The 20244-nt window shown below is 40.2% G+C and overlaps 1 protein-coding gene and 1 long non-coding RNA gene across 2 annotated transcripts; both read right to left on the bottom strand.

Annotated features, from left to right (window-relative positions):
- Positions 1-372: 372 nt before the first annotated feature.
- Positions 373-10227, bottom strand: LOC145460061 (uncharacterized). The gene is made up of 2 exons (XR_013921681.1): positions 10137-10227; positions 373-2297 (listed from the first exon to the last, which is right to left on the bottom strand). It is a non-coding gene; the product is annotated as an uncharacterized LOC145460061 (long non-coding RNA).
- Positions 10228-10260: 33 nt separating this feature from the next.
- Positions 10261-17822, bottom strand: LOC145460054 (rho GTPase-activating protein 20-like). Its single transcript, XM_080338460.1, has 3 exons — positions 17234-17822; positions 13941-14243; positions 10261-10396 (listed from the first exon to the last, which is right to left on the bottom strand). The coding sequence occupies exons 2-3, from the start codon at positions 14030-14032 to the stop codon at positions 10303-10305; spliced, it is 186 nt and encodes a 61-aa protein (XP_080194586.1). The 5' UTR covers positions 14033-14243; positions 17234-17822; the 3' UTR covers positions 10261-10302.
- Positions 17823-20244: the final 2422 nt, after the last annotated feature.

Here is a 20244-nt window from a genome sequence, read left to right as displayed (position 1 = left end):
GTGGTTCACAATATTTTTCAGGCTCAGATGTGTGACCCGAGCCTATACCTTAAATCGATAAATGGACAGTTGGACACTGGACACGGACAGTGGACGTCGGACAGCTTTTAGTAGGCCACGCCCGATTCTGACCCTGCTTACTGTGCTTAGCATGTAGGTCTGTAGATGGTATCCTGTATTGTATATTGGTCATTTTGTTGATCGCGATCTATTAGTACGATCGCGCAGTCATCAGTCATTCCTCCTAGTATATTGCGGTACCGTTTCGATCGCGACGGAATCTGTAGACCACCTAGCAGTTATTCAAAAGGCCATTAATACGTGAAAGGGGCAATTTAAACATCAAATTATTGTTGTCGGCACCAAATCCAAACCCCAATTTCAGAGCAATGAGGTCAGAGAACTCTTCGCAGCCCAAGATCTAAAGTAATCAAATCGCAGATTGGTCAGTTTAGTTTCCAACGTGCCGATATCGCCTCCAGTGGGCGATTTTGAAAAACAAGGGGTGAAAATCTAAAAGGGGGCGCTAGGGGACGAAAATGTTACAGTGTCCAGTGTGATATATTATACTAACACGGTCAGAAATGCACACGAATACGGCTTATTCTGCATATGTTGCGACAAAAGATCAACTCAACGGAAGTTAGACGCGTATACCGGTTTTCCTGGCACCCACTACCTTTGAAAATGCCCTATTTTAGTAGATTCGTCAGTGATCGGAGTTAGGTTAATAAATATTCCTATTTTATGTCCTCCTTTTCGGATCCGTAAGTATGGAGGGCGACAATTTGTGTCGAGATTGACAAGTGGGCGATGAGTCGAAAAAGGTGGGGTAGCACTGCGCGTATAGATCGTAGCATCTTCGGCATCCGCAATGTAGAACTCACTCTGCCAAAATGCCATGAAGGCTGGCATGAGCATTGAGCAGCGTTGATGCAGGTCAATAAGGAATGGAATTCGTCGGCGTTGAGGCATGCGTTCTATTGTGAAAATATTATGAATGTGCATTGCGCATTGCAATGCTTATAGTGGGTCCCATTCAGGAATGTATGTTTTATCGTGTTTACCACGTTTCCAATTTCTAGCAGTTTCAGCAACATGTCCGCCGAAACTTTTTATGACTCTTGCGCTGTGTCATATGTCATATAGTCCGATTACGGTAGGCTTACCATACGTCCTCTTTTAAAACATCAGTAGTTCTAATGCTTAGTTTTAGTTGAAGAAATGGGTAGTTATATTATACTTCATAATCATCATCATTGGTTTATTAGCAATTTTATCAGTTCAATACACCACAAAAAATGCGATACAATGAAAAGACAGGAAGATGTCGAAGCGACAAGGAGTAGTCTATGGAATCTGACACCCACCTTGGCCTAGGCGATGTAAAGAGGAGGCATGCACACTGAATGAAAGTAAAGAAGATAGTATAGAAAAAGAAAGCGACAATAAAAGGGCGGCATGTCATGATAAGCGAGATCGATAGGTCAGTCGTGGTCCGGTAATCTTGAGGATGGACTGTATTTATTTAGTAGTAATTGCTTGTATTTCGACTTGAATGTGGACATGCTCTAGTTGCTAGTTTTTAAATGCACATACTTCTAGTATTAGCTGTAGTTAGAAGTTATGCTCAGTGAGTAGTTCCCGTTTTAGTTGTTGATGCTGGTTTGGATAGCCGAATAGTTCTAGTTCTGGTAGCGAAATTGGAGAAGTATGTAATTGCAGTTCTACTTGCGAGTTTTGAGAAGTGAGTAGTTATGGTTCTAGTTCAAGTTGGTACATTTAAAAGTGCGTTATTTTAGTTCTAGTTATGAAACTGAGTAGTTCTAGTTCTAGTTGCAGCTTGCAGCTGTGAGTTTTAAAAAGTGATTCGTTCTAGTTCCAGTTGCGAGTTTTGAAAATTCAGTAGTTGTAGTTCCAGTTATAGTTCCTAATTTTCGAAAGTGAGTAGTTCTAGTTAAGGTTGCTAGCTTCGAAGAGTGAGTAATCCTAGTTCTAGTTGTAGATGCACACTTTGAAAAGCCAGTAGTTTGTATAAATCTAATCCCATCGCACGCGTTTCGCTCTCAGCCGACAGCGCTCAGGCCATGAACTTCGCCTCGCCAGCCAGGAATTACGCATGGCTGAGCGTCACGGCTGCATTCAAGAATAGCACGCGTCTATGGGCATAACTCTCCCGGTTCACCGCAACAGACAAAAGCTCGCGACTCACGTGACTGATGTTGGACGCATCGCGGTTGATGATTTTTAGCGTCAGTACTTTCGGCGTTTCCTTCTCCTTTTCCTCGAGGATTTTTCTGTGGATGAGAGGAGGAGATGATGACAACCAATCAATATCACAAATAAAATATCAATGGTCGGAAGAACTGTTACACACTGTTTATTGAAACAGATACAAACACAAATACTATACTATTCACTCGAAATTGGATCTGTATAGGACAAGGGTTATTAACCTTTACGAACCTGGAGCACCCTTACTCTAGTAGGCAAGCCTTTGAGGAGCCTCAGATTTTTGCCTAGTCACATGAACAAAAATCTACCCCAATATTCACGCTCAATACAATTCTACAGGACACTGGTGCACTGGTGCACAAATTGAACTGTGCATCGACCAAAAACGAAACGATCAAGACATGATTTCATATAAAACAAAATAGGATAAGGAATACCTACTTCAAATCAGTGCCAATTCTGCCCCTGGTGCTCGTGTGCACCGTTAAGAACCGCTGGTATCTTATGACCCAGGATTGTATATGTTGCCTATCAGGTAATTTCATGTGGCCAACGATATTTTTGGTAGTCTGATGATTGATTTGGAAATGAGTAAAAAGCGGTTAGTGATCAGAATCCACATTTTTTTAGAGTTACAGAGGTAAAGCGTCTTAACTTCCGAATGCCCGGGTAAATGCAGCAAAGCACAGACTTATTCTGGAAGTACAATGGTTTGTGTCCCTTTCTCCCCACATTACGCATACCGAGATGCTGCAAGATGTTGTTCGAAACGAGCGCAAAATCGCAGCACTGTTACGGGCATGAACTCGGACTGATGTTACCGAGTATATGCCGTTTGCCTCTGCAATAGGCTTTGTAGATATCGAGAAAACCATGTTAAGAATCTATATTTAACGACTACACTGAATTTCCTCTGTACCTAAAAGGCGCCACCTTCCATCTTATTAATTTTCATCGATATCGCGCATGGGAACCTTAAATGCCATCTTATTGGGCTTCGCTTGTACCAAAATGACACGAGAAATCGTTTGGGTTGGATTTGAAACTATTTATCTTGTGTTCATACTAGGCGAAATGATTCTAGAAATCTTTTCATAGAGTATTAATTATAATTCTTGAATAACATAAAGATTCACTCTGTCTGACACATGACCCATAAAATATATCAAATGGGTTGAGATGGCCCGATGCCAAAATGTGTTCTACTCTACTATTACCACGAGGGAGTTTGAATTGCACCAAAGATGAGCCTGGATTATAACTTCACAAAAAAAACGCAAATTTTAATATATTTTCTGGGTCCTAATTCAAATGGGAAATAAAACTACCATGGATTCTCACAGAACAAATTTACGGAACGTATATTGGGCTCGGACTTGATATCTACTAAATTGAGGATATTAATTCGAAGGTCAAATACGAAACAGGATTTCGCTTCGAAAATGCGTTACCCAGCTACCGGAAAATTATTCATCATATTCCACTGATATTCGTGTTATAAACGTGCAATTGTCAAATCATAATATTTCCAACAGGCATATATAATTTTCAATGTCGTCTTGTAACTTGAAGCAATGATTTTATCATCAAAACGATTTGGTTTACTGGCCTATAATTATAGTCATATCATCCCTTTGCTGGAGTAGAGTTTTAATTCTATACAAGCCTTCCCTGTTTGATGTGTTAGGCTTGTGAATTTTTCAGTTCCCTGTGCGAACCTGGGTATCTACTCCAAATATACACAAAGCATCCGTTAGTAAACCATTGCGTTTGAAGTTGACCTGGGAACTCGCAGACCCCTCTATAGTAAAAACAGACCTAACAGTAGCGATTGAATTACGAGGCAGATTATGTCAACAGACCAAGGTCGAAACTGTTGGTAATTGAGTGCTCAACACACTTTTGATCGGCTGACAGGAAATTGATGAGTGCTTTGCCGTAACCTTACGCCTTGGCACAATGTGAGGGCCATTGTAAGCCAAGATATCCGTAGCCGGGAAGAATGTGGAATTCGTATTACACATCAGTGTACGGGTATAGTGACGGAACACAAAATGCCTTTGGACACTGTCTCATTCGTTAGGAAACAACAAAACCGGACCAATTCTCATCAGAGTGCGACCGATATCCGATACCCATTGAGCCGATAACTAGCACCTTCACCGATAACGACGATATATTCAGCCGATATTCAAGAGATGTACCATCTAGCTCAGTGGTTCTCAACATTTTGTCTTCGCGGACCTCTTTTGGACTGTCACGAGCCCCCGCGGATTCCCAAAGAGTTAGTTCAAATTTAGCTCTATCATCGTGCAACCGTCATCTGTCCTGTGCAAGTACCAGCTGTAGTTTAGTTGTAAACGGCCCCAAAATGACCATTCTTGGAAATAACGTCATGGCCTACTATATATGTAGAAATTGGGAAGACTTTTATTATTTCGAAGAAAATTCTGTAGCTAAATTTCTTAAAATACGCGGTCGTCTATTTGATATGAATGAGTGACGCAATCACATTTCCACAAAGATAGGTGTTGGCGACAGACATGGGGTAATCGCGATTAGTAATCGTAATCGATTACGACGATTACAGCATTCTGAAGTAATCGTAATCGCAATCGATTACATTCGAAAAAAATCCGAAGTAATCGTAATTGTAATCGACTACTTCCCATATCTAATCGATTTCTTTGTGAAAGAACGATTACTTTTTATTTTACAAGGACTATGACATTAACTGAATATTCGTGAACAAGAATGAGACCACGTTAGCGATAGCACAAACGTCTGATTTTCAAACGCCACTACTTATTGTTACGTAAGAAGTATTAGCTCCGCTCGTCATTGCGTAAGAAGTATCTGCACATAGTAAACAGACATGTGATGGAGACATTGTAGTATGATTGTAAGAACACCCCCGTGGTGTATATCAGGTTATCAATACACTACAGAAGCCCCCACCTCGCAGCAGGATATTGATCACCACTCTGCCTATAGTTTCAATTAGTAACTTCTGTTTTGATGTTTGGTTGTGCTCAGTTAAACGCAGATTCATCGTTTCAGCTTGGCGAGCAGTAGGCCTAAATACGCACGTACCGCTGACAAAAATTCGGAATTTTGTACTCGTCCAATAAAACATTGCAATTTCCAAAACGAAGCATTACAAATAAACAGCTGCTGATATATATCATAACCGAGCCGTGCTTAGCCGTTTCTCGTAACAGCAGCTCGTAGTATCTGTATTAAGTTGACTGCAGAATTTTTATGTTCACTATATCTTATTCTCATATAACTACTTGAAACGGGCGCCAATTGTTATTTCACAGTTCGTTACTCAGCATTTGGACCTGCCGCCATAACCATCCGCTTATATAGCCTGACATGTTAGCGTGGGATATAGCTAGAATCAGAACCAACAGCAATTCGTCCCCCACTCTAACCGTTGGTCAACTTTCAAAACTGAATTTCGTCAATAATATTGGTCATTGCATTAGATTACTATTCATTTTTAACCTCTCTCAGCCCCGAGTGTCAGATTTATTTGTAGAGCTGGGGCACGTAATTCATAATTATAGCATCTAGTATGTTGTTATAATTACTTTATTGTAGGTTGTTAATTCGTGACCTCCAGTCTGTTGATTAATCCAAAGATATTGTACTCGCCCAAACGTAGCAGACTAAAAGAATATCTTTCGTGAGACGCACACGCAAATTGTCATGGCTTTATTCCTATGTGGATGCGCAGGGTGGCATTTGCATTGCGGGCTCAGATTGGAAGGACAGGACTATTATTAGTAGGGCCATTTAAAGTCATTAAAGTCATATTTTTTTCTATGCATCAGTAAGTCGTGAAATCAATTTTAACGCAAAAATCGCATCCATATGGGGTATATTAAGAAAGTTATAAAGTCATATAAAGTCATATTTTCCTGGTTAGGTCATATTTGAGTTATAAAGTCATATTGTTGTATACTTTAAATAAAATGTGTCAATTGAAGCAATTACGCACTAAGAAAGTAAGGCAATGTCTGATTGAACGAAGGCAAACTGTAAGGTTAGCCTACATAACATTACAGTCGCAGACCTATGAGGTCACACATTGCATTGTGTTGCTACACAATCTGTTTTACTTCTGTGCACTGAAGTGGGACGTAATTTGAAGTTCAGAGCCTTCCACAAGTGTAAGAAATAGTCAACGCATGGGAAGCTGAAGGAGTTATTGTAAAGAGCGTCAAAGATTCAGTGAACGATCCAAAGTTGACGAGTCAGTTAACAGAAATATGCCTCCACTATGCCTCCACTATACAATATTTATTTACTGAAAATGGAGTTGTACGTACACTATCAAAGAGGCTCATGCTGATCAAAATGCCCTTGATTTCGGAAAAGATCCGCTTGAGCTCAAAAATTACATTAAGAAGCGATTGGAAAAAAACAACGTGAAACAAATTATGGAGCTACAAAGACACGACATTTCTCAGCGCTTTATGCAAATCTGCAGAAGTGTCAACAAACATCTGCGTCTGTGGAGCGCTCATTTTCCTTACAAAACTCATTTTTACGTCCAAATAGTAACTTTAAAGACTTCAACATTCCACACTATACATGAAACTGTACTACCAAACTGGTTAAAATAAAAATGGAAGTGTATTACTGTTATGTTGTTCATGTTTTACTCGTCAGTTCCATGAGTGACGTTGGTTACATGTAAAAATACACGATTTTCGCATAAAGTCATATTTTCCCAAAAATAAAGTCATATAATTGATTTTTTAAGGTCATATAAAAATGGCCCTAATTATTAGTCACGCCCACCCAGCGCGGCTATTGACAATGGACGAATACCATAAGTTTCGGCCAAGGTATTTCTTTGGTATCACATCCCTTGGAGTTGCGTGTTGGCTGAAACTGCATATGTCTTTTGTGTGTTGTGGGATCGTGGCGCGGTGATGACCGGCTCCAAAATGCCTGTTCCCATAAAATAGCATATGCATGTTTTTTCTCTAGGGGAAGAGGTATGCATTTCAAACCCAGCTATCTACTGGAGCAGGGGTCGCCAACCGTTTTGTAACAAAAAACTACATCTTGAGTAGTGTACACTGATTATTGCGACGACCGACGGGTTACTTCTTACTCCCGCCGTTGATCCGTGCTCAGTTGGATTTATTCACTTATAGTAAGACAATCAGAGCACTGGGCCGGGTTTCCGCCCCTTACCAAGTACAAAAAAACGCTCACTCGCCGGGACTCACACCAGCTCCTCCGGGCTCAGTTTCGTTGCTGCAGTGTGCGCCAGATCACTCATCCCCGCGTCGAGACTCGGGAATATTAACTATAGATTCCCGTTGAGCCGCCGCGTGGGCGAAGACCAGCAATGCCCCGAGCGACTGCCTTCGTATATTCCTTGGGGTCGGTCGAGCCATGTTCAATTGCTGCTCATATGAAACCAGCATCAAGTTTCAAATCTTTCATTTGAATATTTGCTACAGCGACCGCGGACGACTCATTTGGTCCGCGTTGGCGACCCCTGTACAGGAGACATTTGAATCACGAAGCTCGAAGAACCTTTTCAAGAATTAATTAAATTCTCGAAAATACTCTATAATTTATGTATAATTTATGTTATGTGTGAGTCCCCTTCGAGCACGCTCCCCACCCAATTAAGGAATTTTGGGTGCGCCAGGTAAAGACCTGGCCATAATGCAAATCGCTGGGTGCGATAAATCATCGCAATAAAGTTGGGCAATTGGTATATTATGACACAATAAGCAAATGACGCATGGTGTATGAAGAGACTTGATATTTCATTAAGCCCTGTCATCGCAATCCTTGTATTGTCTTGCAATATATCCTTTAATATTATAGTCCTAGAAGCAAAACAAATGTAATCGTGAGTAATCGTGATTACTTTTCCAATGTAATCGTAATCGTAATCGACTACTTCCTTATTTTGCTGTAATCGTAATCGTAATCGTAATCGCGTGATTCTGAAGTAATCGTAATCGCAATCGATTACATTCATGAAGTAATCACCCCATGTCTGGTTGGCGAATGTAATAATAACGCGCAACGATTCCGACGACACTTTTGATCGCCACATATATGACATCAAAATTGAGAAACGAATTTTTAGTGAACATATAACGTCCGCCATAGTCATTGCTATCTATAGCAGCTCATCTTATTGCTATTCTGTAATAGTGGTTATGCATATCGCAGAAGAAAATCTATTTTTCTAAAAAATATTTATCCAAAACCCCAACAAAAAATCTCGGAACAACAATATGTTTGTATAGGCTATTGGCAATTTGGAGATTGAAATTAGTTTGCACAGTATAGAATATTTCATCTCAAGACGGTTATGCTGTCTACGTGATTCATGAAATTTTAGCACTTATGAAGTGAAACTATCTAGTGATTTCTTCAATTAAAAAACTACAAATTCACTCCGATGGTTCGTATTTGTCACCAAATAGGGCTACGCTGTAATTAGTAGGGCGGTTTTTTTTTACCTAAAAAAAAGAAAATTTTGACCTAAAAAATCAAAATTTTGACTTTTTTTGACCTAAAAAAACTGAATTTTGACCAAATTTTGACCTAACGTATGTAAATTAGGTATTTTCCCAAATAATGTCAAAATTGTACCAGTTATCTACATTTCGGTTGTAACTGGCTGTCCCAACAAAGTAGTTTGGCCTGAAAAAAGGTTTTTGGCATAGAAACAGGCAACTTTGTACATATAAAAAACAATATTTTAAAGAAATCTGGCCCTATGAAGATTTCCAGTTGTTGCAATACGTATTATGGTGGAAATAATTTAAAAAAAATGGTAGTACAACTAGAGATACTTTCCTATATTCGTGGGTAAAAAGTGCATGTCCTTACTAGCCAAGGATGTTCAACAACAGCAGTTGTTGGCTGACAACACTCAAGTTGTGCATACACTGCTGGTGACACACCATGTTGCTTCATTCTGACAATGTTATCTATTACAATTTTTCATCATGCGCTTCTCGATATAAGAATGATGTCCCAGTTGGGATATTGCGGTACGTTGACCATAATACCATGTCCACCCATTTGTTTTATTTGACCGGCAATGATTCAGTGTGAGCAGACAATTAGCCGTTTACAACAGTAGGCCTATAAAGTATGTTGCAAGCTGTAAAATATCAAATGATACGTTCACCGACAGTGCAAAATCTACGATACAGACGAAATAGAGACGTCAAAAATTTTTTGACTTTATGAACAATTTTGACAAATTTTGACCTAACACTACAATTTTGACCTAATTTTGACTTTTTTGACATGTCAAAAAAACCGCCCTGGTAATTAGATTATACATATGTATTGCAAGTTGCAATAAAAGTCCGGTGGTTGCACTACGGTGCCTAAAGACATGATATGACGAGAATATAGAGTTCGTGTCGAGATACCAGGTCGGGCGAGTGCAAGTTAAGATATGGTGCAGCAATTTCGCAAGAGTTTTAAGCAGCGGAGACACGCAGACGCGCCTCCGTGGAAATTTATTTATTCAACTTGCGTGGAACGGGATAGTCGGAGTTTTTCGTTTAGCTGCAGTTCCATTGCGGTTGCATTCTGAAGGAAATGTCTGCGGCCAAAATCGTTTACCCGATTTCATCATTAAATTGAGACCACATCATACTTAGAGTACAGTGCCCCTTTGAGTTAGAAGATGACTAAATGTATAGATAACTGCGGAAAATCATGTAGAGCTATCCTGGGGAATCAATATGGCGTGTACTCCTATCTAGATTGATGCAATCGACGGAATTCGTGCACAATGCCCGGATTTAAATGGACTGTGAGAAGGCGTTGACACAGTATATTCCTTCACCCTACCGGGAGAACTCGTCACATAATACATAGAGCCAACTCACTTCACCAAAACATTGTGCCACATCTCCTTGGATTCCGGATTACTGTAAAACAAATAAACATAGCGTTGAAAATAGTCCCGCGACAATACGAACTTTCTATTGCCGCTCACCTGAATGCTGGCTACAAAGTTGGTGGTCGGCCAGCCGATAACAAACGAGTCGTCTTTCAACTTTGCAGCTCGCAAACGTCGTCCAGGCACGCGGCCGTCCACAACTCGCAAATGCGTATCCGATATTTCAGTTTGTAATTACTGCCGGACCTGAAACACGATGTATGACACGGTATGCTGGAAAGCCTTAAACACGTCAATGGCAAAGCTGGACAATCGGAAAATTGAATGGGAATAATAGCTACACAGATCTCTGTAAAATAAATAAGAATTACAATCAATGCATTCGTAAAAACGTGGAAATGGCATTAAATTTTTTTTAATAGGTTTCAGTTCATATTATCAAGTCATAGTTCATTATCATGAACACGATAAATACCGATGTTTGTACATCAAACTTGGTCGTTTCGGAGTAGAGTTCTTCTGTAGCATTTTAATGAAAACTAGATTCCGATTAGAATTAAATGAGAGAATAGAGACAATTCACAAATTAGATTGTCGGCATTTCGCTCTAATTAGTATAGTTAGACAAGTCTGTTTGGGGCTTAACGGTAACAAGAATTAAACTAAATTTCGATTTCGAATTTGAAGATTTCATATGGTTTTGAACAAGGAATTCGGTATGATTTTTACGAAAATGACTCGTCCGGTACTTGATGTGGATTTGTGTTTGTGAACTTGTCTGTGAAATTTGAATGATATGTAGAAAGTTAGAAAGTGCAGATATGTTATATGTTGATACTTGTCTTTCGACTGAACCTATCTTGTATTGGTTGTCAATATCAGGGCTTTGAAGTGGCTTGATTTTGACTTACACCAGAGATGTCAAACATACGGCCGGCCAAATGATTCTATCCGGGCCGCGAAGCAATTATGAATAAATTGAAACATGCCTGTATTATCCGGCCCATTTCTAACAACTGTTAATATGTTTAGTATGAAATATACGTCTATTAAATAATACCCCAAGACAGCAAATGTCGAGCATGTTCATAGGGCACATTATAACCATCAGTGGTATTATAGTTTCACTCTATACTCACGATCAGGAGCAAGTCGCTGACATTGACACTCAATTTCGATAAGGCAAAGATTTGATACTCAATTCACAGTTTTATGTAAAAAATCACGAAAAATAGTGCCAGTGCGAAACCATCATCTGCAGGTTACATGGAGAATAGAATAGTTACATAAAAATATAATTCAAATATCCGTGATCGCAGTGCTATTTCACTTCTGATCCGAAAGAAACCCGTCTCACGATATCATGATAATGGACCAAATACCAACATCCGCGTTAACGGTCAAGTTAAATCTCTTGTATTCCTCAAAACGTAAAGCTAACACCAGAATACGAATAAAACAAAGGGAGCATAAAAACATGCCAACTTCTATAGTCGTTGGAGCCTTGTTTTAGCTACTTATAACCAATCATCGTATTTATGCTCAATCCGTTAGTTGCGAGTAATGGGGGTGCCAGTAAAGAACCCCTATGATCCGTAATATGATATAATGCTCGATATTGAAATATGCAAGTGAAAAACAAGGTCATGGATTTCGAGGAAACATTATGGAATCAGTTGACTGTGGCAGCCCGTGACCGACCTGAAGGTTTGAATCCGACCCGCGTTGAGTTACGCACCCTTGACTTACACAATGGAAAATATTATCGAACCAATATTTCTAGTCGACAAATTAACTCGCAGTTGCAAGGACCGAAAATTTCACTACTCAAGAAAATCACATCTCACTGAACTCGAATCATGGTGTCCAGCGCTAATTATATAAATATGTACATAGTATATACCCGATAAGCTATGTTCCGTTCATGCACACTGTGCCTCGCACAGGTTTTTCACATAGAATGAAATGAATTTCGAAAGTTCACAGCAAGTCCGTGTTTAGTTCCAAAGCAGCACACGCTGCGTTACAACGCTACTCCGCAATGAACACATTCGGAAACGGCTTGACATTCTTTTATCGTGTTTTGTAACGGATTTGTAAACACAAGAAGGTATAGATACGTTTCACCAAGCGTACTGCGATGATGGTTCATGTGTGTGAATAACCCGAGGCAATGACATTCACAATAGACCGACAAACACTGTTTAAAGTCATGCATTTGCCACAAAATATTGGCATGAGACTTGGACAACTACATAATTTAGTTGTCGCATTAGACTAAATAATTAGACCGAAATGCCTGTAATCTAATGCTTATCCTGTTGTGAGATGTTCTCATTTTAATTCAAATCTAAATTTCTGGTTGTCCTGAAATATCTACAGGACAAGTGTATAGTGCGAAACGAGCCAAGATTTCAGTATAGAAATTTGCTATTATCATGCTTACGAGGATCTACTGTGATTTGATATGGACTGAACTTGATTCCATTTCAAAGTTTTCGCATGTTCAGTAATCCTTATTCTAATCTAATTAGGAACAAAACTGTGCAGAAACGATTCTAATTGTAATCTATTTTGAAAAAATGTGTAATTCTTATCTAATTTGGAAAAAGCAGTGTAGCTACAATTCTAATTGTAATCAATTTGTGGAAAATGTAAATCTATGATTCTAATTACAATCTAGTTTGAAAAAAACTGAGTATATCTATCATTTTATTCCTAGCGTAATTTACAAAAGATGCGCTGCTATAGTTCTAATTCTAATCTATTTTGAATTAGTTACAAAAATTCAGTTGTTCATATCTTCGTTACAATTGCGACAACGCGTTCACAAATTACAAATAACGCACGCAATCTTTGCCACATTAATGTCCGACAGGAATGCGCACAGGTACGTTTTTGAGATACATTCTGACTTTGGCGATTTTAAAGATGTAACTCGATACGAACTATACAGCATCACCCGAAAATTCCTGGAATACCGGAACATTAACACGCGAATCGTCAAGTCAAAGTCGCGAGACTGGTAAGAACTCAAAACAACGCCTTCCCCAAATCTACAAGAACTTATTCGGAGCAATTCATAGCGCACAGATTTGCGCGCAATGAATATAGTCGCGGACGGTGTAATTGTATTTATATAAAAGCATGCCTATGAATAAATCGCCCTTAAACTTTTACCACAGTTTCTAATGAGCATGGTATTAATGATATGATTTAAGCCCACTATGATACGATAACCTACATATGTAAACGGTCTTGTAGGCGTTCGCGTGTATGATATCAATTACGTAAAATAAACCGCACAAAAACCATGACGGATATGTTCAGACAATTATGGATTAGTCGGTTGGCATGTTGACTAGTTGAGGGTTTCAATAACTTGTGAAATCAGATAATGAGTCTATGGTAAAGGTATGCGGAATGGGTTGACACAAATTTCGGGGGGTCCGCCAGTTATTTCCCCACAATGAAAGGTGAAAGAGTGCACGAAGACAATTCAAAAATAGTAAACGATTGTAGCAGACTTGGACCATGCTTTTCTATAGACTGGTTATAACACGACAGGTGTTCGTGAAAATGTGATAGCGCGAAACGAGCAACGCTTTGTTACAGACATTTGCCATCTTCATGCTTCTGAATTTATCTTTATTTTTGTTGTGTTTATTTCTGAATAGGAATCGAATTCCATTTCCAAGTACATTGCGAATTCAGTAATTTTAATTCTAATCACCATTTCTAGTTGCACTGAGCGAGTTCTACAGTCAACGCGCGGAACTGATTTCCTTACTTAGCTTTCGCGATGACCAGCAAGTCCGTGAATAGGAAGAAATATCGGTCTTGCGTCTGCATCCCAGCTGTCAGTTGAACCTTTCCTTCCATGACGTATTCCCGTTTCGTTAAATTCAGCGTAGGCGCCCTGGCTTCCGAATTTCAAGCTCAGACGCTGGTGGTTCGTGTTTGGAGAGTGCGCGCCGCTGTTGTCCTCTTTGCCGGGCAAGGCGTAAGGGGGCTTGGCGGAACGTCCCAGCACGCCCCTGATCACGATACTGGGCGCAGATTGGCGCCTCTGGGCCATTTTCTTAAATTTCGCCTGGAATAATAAGATTCTCATGTTAAATCGAGGCTACTCGATCATTTTTAGCGCAGGTGCAGTTACAAAAAGCTTAAAATTTTCTCATGTCCGAACGACATCGGATTTTGAGCCGATACCGATGAAGCCGAAAACTATCACCTTCACCGCAAACTCCGATTTAAAATTATATTCAGTCGATATTTAAAGATATGGCATCTAGTTTGATAGGATGTCACAAAAATTACCGATGTACCGTTAATTTTTTTAATCTCCAATGTCCGATAACGATATTTCTGTCAACGTGTCATATCGGGCTCCATAGTAATAACTCTCATGAAATGATTCACAACCATATAAATGTAATATGATATGACTTTATACAAAAGCCTGTAAATGTAAATGTATGTTCTGTAAGTCACAGTTATCGGCATTGATGTTCGTAAGGCGATCAGTCCACCCTAAGCTTCACACACTAGCGAGAATAAAGTATTTGCTGAAAAAGTGAGTTCAGTTTACAACTCTTCCTTGAATAGATGGCTGGTGGTACTAAGTTTGACCATTGATTTCAACACAACATTCGTTGCAGCATAGACCATGATCAATGTGCTTTCTATTTCATTTATATGTAGTGAAGTCAACTCTTATGATAACCAAGGTTTTCATGTCCACAGAAAGAGCACCTTTACATTCATAAAATTTTTCATTTATATATATGGCAATACGTGTGTCATATGTGTGTGATGCATTGCATAATTTGATTGTTGTCACCGGTTTCCTTTGTTATGACAACGCATAGTGACCGGAACAGCTGGTTTCGTCTGGCGTTAGTTTTAAAATGACGTTGTTAAGTCATACTTCGTCAACTTGGCTTTCATTGGACCCAGTGTTTAATTGATCTATGTTTATATACACGTCACTATGCAGTTAACAATACATAAGGAACACACGAAGAGTCTTCGAGCTAATAAATTATGCTGCAATGAATGTAGTCTTTAAAACGCCAATGGTTAGTGTGCGCAATATTCAATGTGTGTCGCTAATATAAAGTTTCTATCGTTAGTTATACAGAACAAATGTGGTCGAGTGTAATCATGTCGCACGCCAGTGTCAGAAACGTATCACGTACGTCGTACGTATCTGCAGGAAAACATTCGTGACGGAATCTACGATCAACGCTGTTATCACCGCATCGCCATGTCTTCCTGTCTGACTACCACGCGTTGGATTATTATTGTTAGATCTCCAACCGCCGCGTATATTCTCAGACCTGACAAGGCGCTATCAAACTCGCCGTAAGATCAGAAAGTAGGCCGCCTGCGATCTGTCTTCACGAAAGTAGCATGAGTGTGAAATATCTTGTGCTCGGATTGATGTACGCGCGCGTGCCATCGAATCCAGATACATTTCCGCTCTGCGTGCTGTTGGACGTAAGTGTTTCGCTTACGCATTGGCGAATGGTATGGCCTGACTTGAGTTTGTGATATCTATTCTAGTCGCGAAGCGGCCTGACATCGTGAAAATATCGCGAATGCTATTCTTGGACACAGCTGTTGTTGTGATTATATCACGACACTGCGTTGTCCAAACAAATTCCTCGTCCAGCGAGCGGCAATGCGCGAACATACGGGAGGCAAGACAATGACTTTGCTGTATTATTCAAACCGCAGTGACTTGGAAGAATCGACATAGGTGGAGAGAGGCGCTATATACTTCAGTACAAGCCAACAGACTTCTACCAACTACTAGAACTAAAACTAACGACCTTTGAAAGTAACTAAAACACAACCAAGTAGATTCAATTCCGAAGAAATTCAATCATTTATATTTCATCGGAATCCGATCGCCTATCCACATCAACATCAGCAGAAGTTTGAGATGGGAGGCGTTTCGACACCCAAACCTACCCCTGGCTACGCCTCTGTTAGTAGCGAGAATTCTGCGCTACCAATGGCCGCAAGAACAGCGGAATCCCGATTCACGCTAAACGACACGTTTTCTAGTTGTTTGGCAACTAAAAATGACTTTCTGCCGTTTGGAACGAACGGACGCGACCAATAGGTCTTCTGCTGTATTGTACACAAACTATGCATACCGCTTGGGAGAATATAACTCAGTAATGCGGCCTAATGTCCTTCGTAGCGCAACGCGCCCTAACACTAAAAGTATCAACCATTCCAAGCCTTTACATATACTCGACGGCTAATTAGTGTTATCAAAATAGAATATACTGCTTCACGCGAAAGCTATGCCGTGGGATCTAGTAAACAGAGTACAGCTTCCTGGAGACAGGGTCTCGGCAGATATCTGGTGCAGTTACGGGAAGCGCCGACCGATAGTAAGGAAATAATTGATAGCCGCCGCAGTGCTATGTCATTACTGTTTTATTTCCCGACTTCACGGCACAGGTATATCGCAAAGGTTCATATCCACGGACTATCGCATTGAAATAATTGTTCCGCTGATATAATATCGATATGTGTGTGAATCACACTTTTACATACCACTGGATTTTCAAAACGCACAACTAGAACCAGAATAACGAACTTCAAAAATTCGCAACTAACTAACCGACAATATACGACTTACGGAATCGCAAATGATCAAAGAAATATTGTAGGTAGATTGGGCATTTCAAAATGACGGCGTTTGATATGACAGGGTTTCCGACCTCCAACTCACCCCTGACTACACCACTGTTAGCAGTGATGGTTCTGAGGTAGCAATGGCTGTGAGAAAAACACACGACAGAACACCGGTTTCACGAGTCACGCCAAACGACGACGTGTGTTTACTATAGTTTTTTTACAAGTATATTATGTTTTAAATGGGCTACAACAAGCCAGTTTCAGTTGACCGCCAACTTCCTAGATCGGTAGTTCGTACAAGACTCGGTTGAACAGTGAATATAGTCGCTCTCATAGAAACAAGAGTTCTTTCGATGTGACTTTAACGGGACATGTAAACCCTGGTAACTACAACGTATAATCCACAAAAGGCGTTGAACCCACAAGATCCGGTCGCCGCCAATTATAGTCTCCTGGTCCGTCGCAAGGAACAAAATACGATCTCGTATATATCCGACTCAATGATGCAGCATCGTGGCGTCTTTTAAGTATGAATCCACGGTAACATCCCCAGCATACATCCCATAATCAAGTGACGCCTTCCAATGCGACAATCACAGTCACTATGCTGTACAATACTATACTACAGAAATCGCACTACCATAACGTCACGAATGGTACGGTACCAGCTAAACAAAGATATCGAATAAATAGAAGGTCAACGCAGCACCTAGCCGATTTTCAGTCACATCAGCTGCAGCGTCTACAAACCAAGCTTGATTTCTGACTCTATACATGTTGCTTTCAGTATCATGTGTACGGCTTCACGCTACGTTACATATTCTAGTACTGGTGGTCACTGCGTGACGGAATTAAAAACAACCCATTCGCTAGTTTTCGAGAAAAATCTCAAAGTTTTGTAAAGGCATTTACTCCGAAGAAACGCTAATGAGATTTAATTATATTCTTAATGAAAATCTTCACATCTCAATTTCTATTATCCAATGGAACACACCAGGAGTCTTCGGATCAGTGCCAACTGCCAATACCCAAACACACCGGCATAACATACAGTATTCAGAAATCGCCAACAATCGTATTCACAAAGATTATATCTATCGAGCACTCATACATAATGCAGGTATGAACCAAGGTGGTTCGTCAAAGTTTGACTTCTCACCGCAACCACAGTATTAATTTACACGATTGCAGTCATTAGCCATCATTAAATTTTTAAACCACGATATAGTTATTGTGGAATGGCTGAACTGTGGAATGGCTGAACATTTCACAGTAAAGCTTTATCATAGCGACGGTTTTTGTGATAAGCGAGAATAGCGACTTTGCACACGACTCGAGAGTGAAAGATTAAAAGGTTCGCGTGTGTATCTTTCACGCTACCACAAAGAATAAAATGCAAGCTCTACATCACAATTGGTATTCTGTCGACCACACCTATCTCATTGCACTCTGTGACAATACTGTGGGTCGGCCACGACTCGCCACTTTGATCTAAGGTAGCCCAACGTTGTACCACATGTTTCGTGTACTGTCATACGACAAATCTTTCAAGGCATCCACACTGGAGAATAGTATCGAAACTATCAATCTCGTCCGGCCTTAATCAACACATGGCAGGTTTAGGTACCGTATAGATATGTTGGCTCGCCTTAGCTGAATAACACATTCGCTCACATTTGTAATGGCGTAACCTCGTTGAACTGTCGTTACCATGCCAAATCGGATACGATTTCAAGTGGCAGAATCACAAACTCGCAAACTTCGGCGGTAAAGCCGATTAAATCGTAAAACATAAACATTGCAGGATTCGCAACGCGCCACTATCGCACAAGCGTGTCTGCAAAAGTGACCGTCTAGTTGCGTTACGGATCGGCAACGGAAGTTCCACGAAACGCTAGGCTCGACTCTAGACACGCTAATGAACGCGGCACATCTAACAGAAACTTGCTATCCGTCGCCAAGCTTAAACGCCCCGGAGGCTGAATTTATCTTTATCTTGCTTCTACGGCGCTGGTTCGGTTCCGGCGTAGCGTATATCGAGCGGAACCGCGAAAGTATTACGGCCATCTAACCGTGAACGGTAAGTAAGCAAACTTCAACGTCGAAATGTTCATCACCTTATCAAAAGCCGAAGCATCGAATACAAAACAGAAGTCTATAAATCATTTCACCATAATTTGCGACACAACTGAATGCCCCATACGCAGATATGGACTGGACATCTAGTTCTAATGTAATTGGTCTACTGTTTCTATGTTCTCGTGTTACTTATAAGCTAATTTCTGCTATACCCGGGGATGGTACAGGAGAACTGTATCGTGAGGTGTATAGAGACATTTGCCATTCTCGAGCTTATGAGAATGAACAGTGATTTCAATATGAACTGAACCTGATTATTTATATATTTCTTCGTAATTCTAAATTGAATTCAATGAGTTTTTAGTAATTTTAATTCTGATCTAATTGGGAAGACCTGAAATTAGTTTAGTTCTTCAACTCAGCGCATACGCACTACACTTGCTTGTAAAGAATACTGACACAATGTGTTATATAACAGGCAGTCCGACAAACGTACAATAGCGTATAACTTCTAACGCAGTTACGCCGTCACTACGTATGTGTGAAGACAGACGACCTACTGTTTTAACTATAGGCGTTATTCTTGTAAATAAATATTCATCACCATTATCTCTATATTCATCGAGCAATAACGTCCACACACACGCGGCTGAATTTGGTTGGAAATGTCTCGAAATTAAGATCAATCGATGATCCTCTATTATATTCCACGCGGTCAGCTTGAAGATACTGCGGAAATCGAGGAAATGATAGTAGATTACTTGCTGCCTGTCGATTCTATCGACTTTACGCGCCTTGCAATGTCTTGGTCGAATTCGTACAACCCGTCACACCGAGAAGGCTACACAATGTAGAAAAATATGTATAATAGCCATATGGAGGTCCTCATAACGAATTTGGTAATAAGTTATTATAAAGATAGCAAATTTGAGCTTATACAAATAATCGGAAGTATACTAACTGCTGACCTTTTCAGGTCACTATCAAAGCGCACAGTTCAGTCTAACATTTAACATCACGCTGACAAGGGATAATGCCTGTTCTATCACGGCGCGTCCCTTTAACTCAGTGGTTCCCAACCTGTGGTACGCGTACCACTAGTGGTACGCGAAGGTCTTCCAGGTGGTACGCGAGTAGATTCTGGTTTTTTCGAACGAAGGGAGTAATTAGTTCAGGTGAGGTTGATTTTGAGTTTTTTGAAGCCGTCGTCTCACGCTATTCCCCAGCTGCTAATTTTCCCTTACACGTGGGAATGCGAGCAAAGATTTTCATCCTTAATGACTATCAAGTCGAAGAAACGAAACCGACTTGTTGCGCGCATACATGACTTTCGATGCGCTGTAAGCAAAAGTATG

This window comes from Botryllus schlosseri, unplaced genomic scaffold (genome assembly GCF_051294905.1).
Source record: "Botryllus schlosseri isolate E-star unplaced genomic scaffold, Bs_hap1 Bs41a, whole genome shotgun sequence".
Lineage (NCBI taxonomy): Eukaryota > Metazoa > Chordata > Ascidiacea > Stolidobranchia > Styelidae > Botryllus > Botryllus schlosseri.
The sequence above is the reverse complement of the archived record's forward strand: the minus strand, read 5'-3'. Positions and strand labels throughout refer to the sequence as shown.

Bases quoted from the DNA above. Each gene is read 5' to 3' on its own strand.
- LOC145460054 (XM_080338460.1), bottom strand. From the start codon at position 14,032: ATGGAAGGAAAGGTTCAACTGACAGCTGGGATGCAGACGCAAGACCGA. The intron at 10,397-13,940 runs GTAAGGAAATCA...ATCGTGTTTCAG, and splicing joins CTGGTCATCGCGAAAGCTAA to GTCCGGCAGTAATTACAAAC.